The sequence below is a fragment of the Colius striatus genome, chromosome 1 (genome assembly GCF_028858725.1).
Source record: "Colius striatus isolate bColStr4 chromosome 1, bColStr4.1.hap1, whole genome shotgun sequence".
Lineage (NCBI taxonomy): Eukaryota > Metazoa > Chordata > Aves > Coliiformes > Coliidae > Colius > Colius striatus.
This window is the reverse complement of record NC_084759.1, coordinates 206,063,015-206,075,330: the sequence shown is the minus strand read 5'-3', so window position 1 is coordinate 206,075,330 and position 12,316 is coordinate 206,063,015. Positions and strand designations below refer to the sequence as shown.

General features: G+C 66.5%; 1 protein-coding gene across 3 annotated transcripts; it reads left to right on the top strand.

Moving 5' to 3' along the window:
* The first annotated feature begins 4,622 nt into the window (after positions 1–4,622).
* On the top strand, positions 4,623–10,476 carry CHKB (choline kinase beta). 3 transcript variants are annotated; one of them, XM_061989615.1, is made up of 11 exons: positions 4,623–4,794; positions 5,558–5,666; positions 6,211–6,324; positions 6,907–7,040; positions 8,415–8,519; positions 8,790–8,848; positions 9,001–9,088; positions 9,259–9,294; positions 9,382–9,488; positions 9,596–9,677; positions 9,786–10,476. In XM_061989615.1, exons 1-11 carry the CDS (start codon positions 4,631–4,633, stop codon positions 9,913–9,915), a joined length of 1,128 nt encoding a protein of 375 aa, XP_061845599.1. In that variant the 5' UTR covers positions 4,623–4,630; the 3' UTR covers positions 9,916–10,476. The 3 variants fall into 3 exon arrangements, with proteins under 3 accessions (XP_061845599.1, XP_061845591.1, XP_061845603.1); XM_061989607.1 differs by having other exon boundaries at positions 9,186–9,294; positions 9,786–9,936; XM_061989619.1 differs by lacking the exon at positions 9,259–9,294.
* Positions 10,477–12,316: the final 1,840 nt, after the last annotated feature.

The following is a 12,316-nucleotide window of genomic DNA, read 5'->3' as shown; positions in this document are numbered from 1 at the left end:
TGCATGGAGGGGCAGGGGGCTGTCCAGAGAGGGGCAGGGGGCGCTATGGGGGGACAAGGGGGCTGTATGGGGAGGGACAGGGGGCTGTATGGGGGGACAAGGGGCTGTATGGGGGGACAAGGGGCTGTATAGGGAGGGGCAGGGGGCTGTACGGGGGGACAGGGGGCTGTATGGAGGGGCAGGGGGCTGTACGGGGGGACAGGGGGCTGTATGGAGGGGCAGGGGGCTGTACGGGGGACAGGGGGCTGCAGGGAGCAGTGTGTGTGGGCGGGGGGCTGTAGGAGGTGCAGGGGGGCTGTAGGGGTGAAGCAGGGGGTCTGTAGGGATGGAGCAGGGGGTCTGTAGGGATGGAGCAGGGCTGCCCGGGGCTGTCCGGGGCTGAGGAGCGCTCGGGGGGGCGCTGGGGCCGTGCCGGGGCGGGGCGGCGGCGGGAGCTGTCCGGTGCTGACGGGCCCGGCGCTGCGCGGCCCGACGGGGCTGCGGGGCCAGGGGCAACCGGGGGGCAACGGGGCCAGGAGGGCACCGGGAGGGGCAGCAAGGACCCGGGGGAACAGCAGGGTCAGAGGGCACTGGGGGGCAGCAGGGTCGGGGGGGCTTCGGGGGGCAGCAGGGGAAAGGGGGCACCGGGGGGGGCAGCAGGGCTGGGGGGCTGCAGGAGCAGGGGAACCAGGGGGCAACAGGGCGGGGGGGGCCGTGGTTGGGGGTGTCCAGGAGGAGCTGGGGGGGCAGGAGCAGAGGAGAGGGGGCAGGAGGAAGGGGGGGCTGTGCACGGGCATTGGGAGCTCAGGAGGTTGTGGGGGTCTCTGTGCACGGGGTGAAACGGGGAGGTCGAGAGGGAGCGAGGAGCTGCAGGAGCTGCAAGGGGGTCTCACAGGGCTGGGGGAGGGGAAGGGGCTGGGGAGCAGGGGGCTGCAGTGACGGGGAAAGGGGGGGTACTGAGAGCCATCTGCTGGAATTGGGGGCAAGGAGGTGGGGAGATGGTGTGTGGGGGGGACAGGAGGTTGTAGGGGACAAGTCAGTGTGTTTGGGGGCGCCATGGTGTGGGTGACAGGGGCTGCTGGGGGCTCTGAGGGTGGGGGGAGACAGGCAGCAAGGGGCTGTGAGGGCTTGGAGAGGGAGGGGGGGATGTGTGCAACGGGGAGCAGGTTGCAGTGGGGGGGTTCCAAAGGTGGTGTGGAATGAGGGGAGTGGTCTCTCAGCCCCCCTCCATGGCCAATGCTGAGGCCTGTGACCCCCCCCCCCCCCCCCCCCCCGGGCACCCACCACTGCCCCACAGAGCCATGACACAGGCTGGGACCAGCCCTGGGACCCCCTCCAGGCTCTGGGGGGGGTTCAGCCTGGAGAAGGCTCCGGGGACCCCTCAGAGCAGCCTCCAGGCCCTAAAGGGAATGACAACATGGGGAGGGACTTCGTACAAGGGCCTGGAGGGACAGGACAAGGGCTGATGGCTGCAACTGCCAGAGGGGAGATTCAGGTGAGATGTGAGGAAGAAGCTGCTCCCTGTGAGGTGCTGAGCCCTGGCACAGGCTGCCCAGAGAGGCTGTGGCTGCCCCAGCCCTGGCAGTGCCCAGGGGCAGGTTGGATGGGGCTGGGAGCAGCCTGGGCTGGGGGAAGGTGTCTCTGCCCATGGTAGGGGCTTGGAATGAGATGAGCTTTGGGCTCCCTTCCAGCCCAAACCATCCTGTGACTCTGTCAGCACTGGGTTCAAGCAGCCTGACACCAGGCAGAGACCCCCAGGCATTGCCGACACCAGCTCCTGTCCCATCACTGCTCTGGTGGCACTGGGGTGGGAGCACCCTCCCAGCCCCTGATTATCCCCCTGGGCAGCATCCCACAGCCACAACAGCAGCTCTGGGGACCTGCCTGTGAGCCAGAGGCAGATGGCACAGCAGCACAGATACCTGCAGCCCCCCTCGTCCCCCCCTGCTCACCCACCTGCTGCTGCAGCGGCCCAAAGGCCCTCCCCTGCCCACAGCCCCAGGGAAGGGGGAGAATCCCAGCTCAGGGCTGAGCTGCCACCCAGTCCAGCCCTCTCCTGCCCCCCACAGCCACACAGCCCCTCCTGCACCCCTTCCCCAGGGCTGGCACCCCTCTGCCCACACAGCAGGACAGGAAGGGGCCTTCCCACCAAGCTGGGAGCAGGGGCTGGTTCAGCAGAGCCTGAGCTGCCATTCAGCCAGAGCTGGGCAGGTTGAGAGCTCGGCACAGAGGGAGCTGCTGAGGTTCCCCCAGGACAAGGGCAGAGTCCTGCAGCTGGGGAGGAACAAGCCCATGAGCAGCACAGGCTGGGGGGGAGCTGCTGGAGAGCAGCTCTGGCAGAGGGAGCTGGCAGTGCTGGGGGGCAGCAGCTCCCCATGAGCAGCAGCCTGGGCTGGGGGGCAAGAAGCCAATGGCATGCTGGGGGCATCCAGCAGAGTGTGGGCAGCAGGGGGAGGGAGGTTGTGCTGCCCCTGTGCTCTGCCCCATGTGCTGAGGCCTCATGTGCAGGGCTGTGGCCAGTGCTGGGCTGCCCAGCTGCAGAGAGCCAGGGAAGGGCTGCAGAGAGGCCAGTGCAGGGCTGCTGAGATGCTGAGGGGCTGCAAGATGTGTGTGAGGAGGAAAGGCTGCAGCCCTGGGGCTGCTGAGCCTGGGCAACAGAAGCCTGAGCTCAGGGGCATCTCCTCAGTGCTGCTCAGTCCCTGCAGGGTGGGTGTCAGGAGCCTGGGGCCAGGGTTTGGTGTGTGGTTCCTGTGCCCCCTGAGCCAGGGGCAGCTGCTGGGGCAGGGGTTGGGGCTGCAGCAGCTCTGCAGGGCCCTGTCAGCCCCAGCCCTGGGCGATTCTCACCGTGGGTGCCCCGAGCCCCTGCAGCAGCCCGTCCCAGCCACAGCCACCATCCGTCCAGAGCTTTTATTGTGCACCAAAGGGCAGGGGATGGAGCTGCCTGTGGGGTGGGCTGGGGGCAGGAGCCAGCCCTTGGGGGGTGTGTCCCTGTCCCGCTGCCCCAGCCCGGGTGAGGGGTGTCCCTGGGGGGCTCAGCCCCTCGCACAGGGCCCCGCAGAGCCCTCAGGAGCCAGCCTGTGCCTTGGCCAGCAGAAGGTCCAGGTAGGCCCCGGAGATCAGGTCTCCCTCCTCGATGCCCAGCTGCGCCATCAGCTGGCGGGCCACGCGCTCCCCATCCTCCACGCTCTGCTCCTCGCTCAGCACCACCTGCGGGCACGGGCAGGATGAGCCCCAGGAGCTCCCAGGCCCAGGACCCACTGCCCGGCTGTGCCCCGCTCACCTCCAGCTCCACGAAGTCCCCCAGCCCCTCCACGCTGTCCAGGTGCACTCGGGTCTGTCCCACGAGGTAGAGGAGCCTCTCCTTCCTCACCACCCCCAGCAGGCCCAGCGCCTGCGCCAGCACCGCCTGTGCACCGCGGCAGGAACGGCCCGTGGGCAGCAGCCCCCCGCGCCAAGGCACGAGCCCCACAGCGAGGCCCTGGCCCGGCTCTGGGTGCCCCACACACAGCCCCATGGCAGGGAGCAGCGTGCCCAGGGACCCCCCATCCCGGTGCTCACCTCCAGCCCATCAGGGTCATCTGTGGGGGTGATGGTGAAGGAGGAGAGTTTGGGGCCAGTGGTGTCGGGGCGCTCGTAGAAGATCAGCTCCCCCCGTCCATCCTGGGGAGAGGGGCAGGGGCAGGCAGGAGAACCAGCAGTTATAGTCAGTCAGATTAGCTCAGGGTCACACAGGGTCAGGGCAAACAGGAGAGGGAAGGGCAAGGGCAGCATTAGGGGCAGGCAGGGGCAAAGTCAGGCAGGATTAGGGTCAGGGTCAGGCAGAGCCAGACAGGGTTAGGGTGAAGCAAGGCTAGGGGTAGACAGGGTCAGGCAAGGCCAGATGGGTAGTGTTAGGGTTAGGGTCAGGCAGGGGAGATCAAGGTCGGGGTCAGGGAGGAGGAGAGGCAGGGCTGGGCAGGCAGGGTCAGTCAGACTCAGTCGTGCTCATGTGGGGCCGGGGCAAGCAGGAGAGGAAGGAGCAGGAGGGGAGGGGTCGGGGAGATCAAGATGAGGGTCGAGGGGGTCAAGGTGTGAGTCAGGGACGTTAAGGTGAGGGTCAAGGGCAGGGTTGCGGGAGGTCAAGCGCAGGGTTGAAGGAGGTCAAGGGCAGGGTTAGGGAGCTCAAACTGAGATTAGTAGGTCAAGGGCAGGTTCGGAAGGGACAAGGGCAGGGTCCCCCCACCCCGGCTACCGAGAGTTCCTCATCTTCTCCCCGCCCCCGCTCTCACCGCGGTGCGGCGCAGCTTGAGGCGGCCCCGCGGGACACGGAAGAAGGTGTCAGCCTGCGCCAGGCGCTGTCCCCGGGCCGCTCCCGGTCCCGCCGCCGCCGCCGCCGCCGCCGCCCGTTCCGCCGCTCCCGCCGCGCGCAGCCGCGCCTTCAGCTCCACGTTCCGCCGCATGGCCGCCGCGCCTCCCCATTGGCCAGCGCCCGGCGCGCCATCAGCGCGCGCGCCTCCCCATTGGCCAGCGCCTGGCGCGCCATCAGCGCGCGCGCCTCCCCATTGGCCGAGCGCGCCACTCCCCCTTTTCCCCCGCGCGCCTCTCCCGCGGCCCCACCGGGACGGGACCGGACGGGGCGGGACGGGGCGAGACGGGGCGGGGCGGCCAGGCCATGGCGGCGGCTGCGGCGAGCAGCGGGAACGGGGATGGCGCTGAGGATGGAGATGGGGCCGTGCCCGCCGCCACCCGCCTGCAGGCCTACGCCTGGTGCCGGGAGTTCCTCGCCGGTTCCTGGAAGCTCATCGGACCCGAGGAGTTCGGTATCGCGTTCGTCAGGTATCAACCGGCACCGGGGGCTGCGGCCGCATCCCCCCTCACCCACGCTGTCGTGGCTACCGCATCCCGCCCCGATACCACCCGTCGGCCGGATGCCCGGTGTCTCTGGTGGCCGTTTTCCCCGGCAGCCGGAGCCCCGGTTCCTCCCGCCCGTCCCCCGGTTACCGTGGGGGTGCCCCAGTCTCTCCCCAAATCCTGTTGCTCCCACAACCTGTATCCCTGTGCCCCCTCCCCGGTGCTGCTGTTGCCCCCTCAACCAGTGTCCCAGTCTCCCCCCCATTTGCCCCCGTGACTGGTATCCCTGTCTGACCCTCAGTGTCCCCCAGTTGCTCCTCTCACTGCTGTCCCAGTCCCCCCTGTCTGACCCTCAGTGTCCCCCAGTTGCTCCTCTCACTGCTGTCCCAGTCCCCCCTGTCCTATCCTCAGTGTCCCCCATTTACTTCTCCAACTGATATCACAGTCCCCACTCCCAGTTCCTCCCAGTTGCCCCTGACTGGTGTCCCAGTCCCTCTCACTGTCTCCTAATTGCATCCCCAACTACTGTCTCAGCTCCCCACCAGGACCCCCGACTTGCCTCCCTCCCAGTGTCACCCCCTCAGTGTCCCCTACGTGTCCCCCATCTGATGTCCCCGTTTCCTGCTGAGTGCCTCAGCCACCCCACACACCGTGCCCAGTCCTCCTCCACTGCCCCATCCCTGTCCCAGTCCATCCCCAGTGCCCCCCCCCCCGGGGCTCCCCAGCCCTGACCAGCCCGTGCCCACAGTGGGGGGCTCAGCAACCTGCTGTTCAAGTGCACGTTGCCCGAGCACGTCCTCAGCGTGGGAGATGAGCCACGACAGGTCCTGCTGCGAGTCTACGGGGCCATCCTGCAGGTGAGCGTGGCCCTGCTGGCCACAGACCCCCCTGGCTGGCCATGGACCCCCCCAGGCCACCCTGGAGCCCAGCTGGAGGCTCTGCAGGCAGCTCCCTCCTGGGCTGCAGGGCCAGGGGGCTGCGGGGCTGGGGGATTGGGGGATTGGAGGGACTGTGAGGCTGGGAGACTGCAGGGCTGGGGGATTGGAGGGGCTGTGGGACCAGGGAGGTGGGGGATTGGGGGGGCTGTGGGGCTGGGGGACTGCAGGGCTGTGGGGCTGGGGAGCTGCAGGGCTGGGGGATTGGAGGGGCTGTGGGGCCAGGGCACTGTGGGGCCAAGGGGCTTTGAGGCTGTGGGCCTGTGGGGCTTGAGAATTTGTGGGGCTGGGGGATTGGGGAGGCTGTGAGGCCAAGGGGCTGTGGGGCTGGGGAATGAGGCTGGGGGAATGGGGGGCTGTGGGGCCAGGAGTCTATGGGGCTGGGGGATTGGGGCTATGGGACTGAGGGGGCTGTGTGGCCAGGGGGCTGTGGGCAGGAGCTCAGAGCCGCTGCCGGTGCCCGCAGGGTGTGGACTCGCTGGTGCTGGAGAGCGTCATGTTCGCCATCCTGGCAGAGCGGGAGCTGGGGCCGCGGCTCTACGGCGTCTTCCCCCAGGGCCGGCTGGAGCAGTACGTGCCGGTACGGACGGGAGGGGATGGGATGGGATGGGAGGGGATGGGATGGGATGGGATGGGATGGGATGGGATGGGATGGGGAGGATGAGGTGGAATGGGATGGGGTGGGATGAGATGAGATGACATGAGATGACATGAGATTACATGAGACGAGATGACGTGGGGAGGATGGGATGGGGAGGGATGGGGAGGATGAGATGGAATGGGATGGGGTGGGATGAGATGACATGAGATGACATGAGATGACATGGGGAGAATGAGATGGGGAGAGTGGGATGGGATGGGATGGGATGGGATGGGATGGGATGGGATGGGATGGGATGGGGTGGAGTGGAAAGAGATGGGATGGAGTGGGGAAGGTGGAATGGGATGGGATGGGATGGGATGAGACAGGATGGGATGGGGTGGGATGGAGTGGAAAGAGATGAGAAGGTGAGATGGGACAAGATGGGGTAGGATGGAACAAGATGAGCCAGGATGGGATGGGACAGGATAGGGGGCTCCCCCTTGCTGGGTGGGCTCCCAGCCCCAGCTGCAGGCAGCTCCTGCCCACGGGGCTCCCCGTGCTGTGCTCCGTTCCCCGCAGAGCCGGCGCCTGCGCACCGAGGACCTGCGGGAGCCCGACATCTCCCGGGAGATCGCGGTGAAGATGTCACGGTTCCACAGGATGGTGATGCCCTTCAACAAGGAGCCCAAGTGGCTGTTTGGGACCATGGAGTGGTGAGGGCTGGTGCTTGGTTTAAGGATGAGCCTTGGCTCTGAGGACGAGCGTGTGAAACGGTCGGTGGGTTCAATCTGCGCCTGTTTCATCCCCACACGTCACACACCTGTGTGGGTCTGCACCTGCTTTACAGACACAGTTTGGTTTGCATTTGTAACTGGAGTTCACTTGTAAAAGCCTCGTGCTGCCAAAAAGCCTGTGTGTGGGAAAAGAAAGGAAAGCAGTGCTGGGTGGGTAAGGAGCAGAGAGGAAAGCAGTGCTGGGTGGGTAAGGAGCAGAAAGGAAAGCAGTGCTGGGTGGGTAAGGAGCAGAAAGGAAAGCAGTGCTGGGTGGGTAAGGAGCAGAAAGGAAAGCAGTGCTGGATGGGTAAGGAGCAGAGAGGAAAGCAGTGCTGGGTGGGTAAGGAGCAGGTTTGGTCCTGAGGAGACCTGGTTTCTATCCCCAGTTCTGCTACCATCCTCTTGGTTTTGCCAAAGCAGCTCTCTCTCCTTTCCTGTGCCACCGGATAAAGAGATCTAACGTGGTGCTGACCACTCTACCCAAGTGCTTGAGTATCTGTTGGTGACAGTGGGATGTGCAGCAGCTCTGTGTTTCATCATAGAACCAATACTTAGAATCACAGAACCCCAGCATGGTGGGGTGTGCAGGGCCCTGCAGAGCTCATCCAGCCCCAGCCTCTGCTCCAGCAGCTGCCCCTGGCTCAGGGGGCACAGGAATGTGTCCAGCTGGGGTTGGGAACCTCCTGAGGAGCCTCCACACCCTCCCTGGGCAGCCTGGGCCAGGGCTCCCTCCCCTCAGCACCAAAGGACTTTCACCTTTTGTTCAACTTAAACATTTACATGCTCCTGCATAGACCTGAAGGTGACTTTGAAGTATATGAATGAAGAAGGAGGCTGTAGGCACTTTTAAAGCCTGGGGTGTCGGTGCTTTGAACACAGCACATCTCCCTTTCAGGATGCCGAAGCTTTTAGGTTCCACATTAGGTGGTGCACAGTCACAGGTGGACACAGGCAGTGCTGGAAATCTACAGCCCCAAAGTGATTGTTTGCTTCCCTTTTTCCACCTCTGAGGAGGTAAAAAGCTCAGACACAGCACCAAAGGCTGCAGGTGTTGGGAGCTTTGTCCATGCCCTGTTTTGTAGGAGTTAAAGACTCTCTTGCTCTATAAACACAAGATCACCTTCATTTTCACACAGAAGATTGTAAGGTCCCAGATCACCTCAGCCCCCGAGATCTGTTGGGGTCTGGAGCACAGGGGGGTCCCATCCAGCTGCTGGTGGGGCCCATGGGGATGGTGCTGAGGACAGAGGGGCTCTGTGGGGGTGGCAGTGCCCAGGGGCACCTGACCTGGCAGCACCTTCTCCTGCATTCCAGGTACCTGCAGCAGATTTCTGAGCTCACCTTCCCCGAGGAAGGGCAGCTGAAGAAGTTCAACCACCTCAAGACTTACAACCTGCAGGAAGAGATGAAGAGCCTCAGGTGAGCCTGTCCTGGTCAGTGGCACGATATGGGGTGCCAACCTCCTGGCACAGGTCTGGAACGTGGCTGTTCCCGTCCTGTGTCCTCAGAGGACCTGCACAGGCCCCGGGGACAGCTCCTGGGGGGCTCCCTGCGTCCCTGGGGCAGGGTCCCTGCCGAGCCCCTCATGCTGTGGCCGCCAGCCGTGCCCACAGCTCTGCTGTGCCTGTGGAGGGTGGGCTCCAGCCCCCGTGGTCCTGCCCCAGCTGAGGGCTGTGCCCTGAACCGCAGGGACCTGCTGGAGGCCACCCCCTCGCCCGTGGTCTTCTGCCACAACGACGTGCAGGAGGGTGAGTGCGAGTGCGACAGACGGGCAGCTGCAGCCTCTCCTGAGGGCCCTGTCCTGCAGCTGAGGGTCTGCCCAGCCAGGGCTCACCTGTGCAAGGGCTTGACCCACCCCACAGCTCCCCCCTGAGCGAGCCACCCCTCTCTCTCTGCACAGGGAACATCCTGCTGCTGGCTGGGCACGACGCGTCCTCCTCCGACAAGCTCATGCTCATCGACTTCGAGTACAGCAGCTACAACTACAGGTGGGTCTGGGGGCTCTGTGCTGTGCCTCAGGGAGGGGGGTCTCTGCCAGGCTTCTCCTTGGGAGGGGGCTCTGCTCACCCTCCCCCCTTCCCCCAGGGGCTTTGACATCGGCAACCACTTCTGCGAGTGGGTCTACAACTACACCCACGACTCGTGGCCCTTCTTCCAGGCGTCCCCAGAGAACTACCCCAGCCGAGAGCAGCAGGTGGGGCTGGGGGCTGCTCCTGGGGGTGGTCCTGGCGGGGCTGTGCTGGGGGAGCAGGGTCCCAGCCCGCTCTGCCCCCCCTCCCAGCTGCATTTCATCCGGCACTACCTGTCCGAGGCGGCGGGGCGCCGCGGGGACGGCGCGCGTGAGGAACAGGCTCGGCTGGAGGAGGAGATGCTCACCGAGATCAACCGGTGAGGGACAGGCTCTGGGGGTCCCTGCACGACCCCCCCAAGCCCTCCTCTGCTGGTGGGGGGCAGGGAGGGGGGTCCTGGGGAGGCTGACAGCTGCTCTCCCTCAGGTTCGCTTTGGCCTCTCACTTCTTCTGGGGGCTGTGGTCCATTCTGCAGGCCAAGATCTCCACCATCAAGTTCGGGTACCTGGTGAGCGCTGCCCTTGGGACCCTCCCTGGCACGTCCCCCCTCCTCTGCCCCAGGGCAGGGGATGCTGGGGGTTGCACCAGCACTCCCTGACTCCCGTTTCCCACACAGGACTATGCCCAGAGCCGCTTCGAGGCCTATTTCCAGCACAAGGCACAGTGCTCCTGAGCACGGGGCTGCCTGTGCCCGGGGGCTGCCTGGGGCCACGACCCCTCCTGGGGGGCTGCCCACGGGGCTCTAACGGTTTGGGGGCTGCAGAGCAGGGAGAAAGCTGGGTCTGCCCGGGTTCATGCCCCTGGAACAGGGCACATCCCTGGGGACCCTGGTGCTGGATCTCTGCCGCAGCTCCCACGCAGAAAACGGGGGAGGCTGCAGCTCCCTCTGTGCCTGTCCTGCCCCTGCCTGCCCCCTGCCTGTGGCTGTGCCCCCCTGCCCCGGCACATCCTCCCCCCTGCCCCTGGCACATCCCCCCGTGGCAGTGTGTCCTTCGTCTCTGCACTCCTGGCACTGAACGGGGCTTGAGCTGCACGTCCTGGCTGATGGGACCCTCTGTGAGGGCTGCTGGGAGCCCCCTGCCTGGGCCAGCAGCGGGGGGCTGGAGCAGCCTGGATGAGGGGGGCTCGGCTGTCCTGGCTGCCCCCTGCATGGTCCTGCCTGCTGTGGGGGACCCACACGTGCATTCCATTCTCCCCCTGCACCCGGGGGCTGAGGCTGGGCTGGGGGGCTGGGGGCTGCCCCCTCCCCTCCCTCCCGACAGCAGAATGTCACCTCTCCTCAGACCAATAAACGCTGCGGTGCTGCACGGTGCTGGCTGCCTCTCCCTGGCCCTGGCTGGGGGGCTGCAGGGGCAGGGGGGGCTGCAGGGGCAGGGGGTGCCCCCACCAGCATGTGCCACCCTCTGCCCTGCACTGGGGAGTGGGGGGAGGCTGTGGCTTGGGATGGGGGGTGGACGCTGCAGCTGATGCCTGGGGAGGGCTGGGGGGGCACAGGTGGGGGTGGGGACACAGGAGCTGCTGTTTGCACAGAAACAGAGACCCACAGAAGTACTGAGTTTGGAGAAGCCCCTGAACCTCCTGGAGTCCCTCCTCTCCCCTCCCTCTGCCACAGCAGCACTGACCCACAGCCCTCAGCACCTCAGCCCAGGGCTTTGGGGTCCCTCCAGGGCTGGGCACTGCCCCAGCTCCCTGGGCAGCCTGGCACAGGGGCTCACACCCCTCTCAGGGAAACAGTTCTGCCTCAGCTCCAGCCTCAGCCTCCCCTGAGGCAGCTCCAGCCCCTTTCCTCTGGGGCTGTTGCTCATGGCTGGGGAGCAGAGCCCGACCCCCAGCTCCCTGCAGCCTCCTGGCAGGGAGTGGCACAGAGTGCTCCTGGCTCCCCTCAGCCTCCTCTGCTCCAGCCTCAGCACCCCCATTCCCTCAGCCCCTGCCCTTGTGCTCCAGCCCCTGCCCCAGCTGCAGCCCCTCAGAGTCCCTGTGGCAGTGAGTGAGGGGCCAGCACTGACACAGCCCTGGAGCTGCAGCCTCCCCAGGGCCCAGCACAGGGGACAATCCCTGCCCTGGGACTGCTGCTGGGGCTGGGGACCCTCTGGAACACGGCTCCTCGGGCTCTGGCTGTGCCTGGCAGTGGGACACAGCTCTGCCCATTCACCTTGGCTTTGAGTGGAGCTTCCTCACAGCACCAACACTCGGCTCCTGCCCCATCAGCTGTGCCCAGGAGCTGTAGGGGCTCGTAGCTTTGCCTTGCCAGTGGCCACCTTCCCCTGTGCCCCTGGCCAGGGCCGCGCTGCCCCTGTGGGGCTGGTGTGGGGCTGGTGTGGGGCTGGGTATGGGCTCGGCTCGACTGGGCTCGACTTGGCTGGACTCAGCTCAGCTCGGCTGGGCTCAGCTTGGCTTGGCTCAGCAGGGTTTGGCTGGGCTGGGCTTGGCTCAGCTCGGTTTGGCCTTGCTCGGCTCAGATCTGCCCTGCTCTGCTGGGCCCAGCTTGACTGGGCTTGGCTTGGCCCAGCTTGGCTGGGCTCAGCTGGGCCCGGCTCAGCTCTGCTTGGCTCAGCTCAGCCTGGCTTGGTTTGGCTCGGCTCGGCTGGGCTGGGCTTGGTTCAGCTCAGCTTGGCCTGGCTCGGCTCAGCTTGGCCTGGATCGGCTCAGTTTGGCCTGGCTCAGCTCGGCTCAGCTCGGCCAGGCTCAGTTTGTCCGGGCTCGGCTCGGCTCGGCTCAGCTCGGCCAGGCTCAGTTTGTCCGGGCTCGGCTCAACTCGGCTCAGCTCGGCCAGGCTCAGTTTGTCCGGGCTCGGCTCGGCTCGGCTCAGCTCGGCCAGGCTCAGTTTGTCCGGGCTCGGCTCGGCTCAGCTCGGCCAGGCTCAGTTTGTCCGGGCTCGGCTCGGCTCGGCTCAGCTCGGCCAGGCTCAGTTTGTCCGGGCTCGGCTCGGCTCGGCTCAGCTCGGCCAGGCTCGGTTTGTCCGGGCTCGGCTCGCCCGGGCTCGGCCAGGCTCAGTTTGTCCGGGCTCGGCTCGGCTCGGCTCAGCTCGGCCAGGCTCAGTTTGTCCGGGCTCGGCTCGGCTCGGCTCAGCTCGGCCAGGCTCGGTTTGTCCGGGCTCGGCTCGCCCGGGCTCGGCCCGCCTGGGCTCGGGGGGCGGAGCGGCCGCTG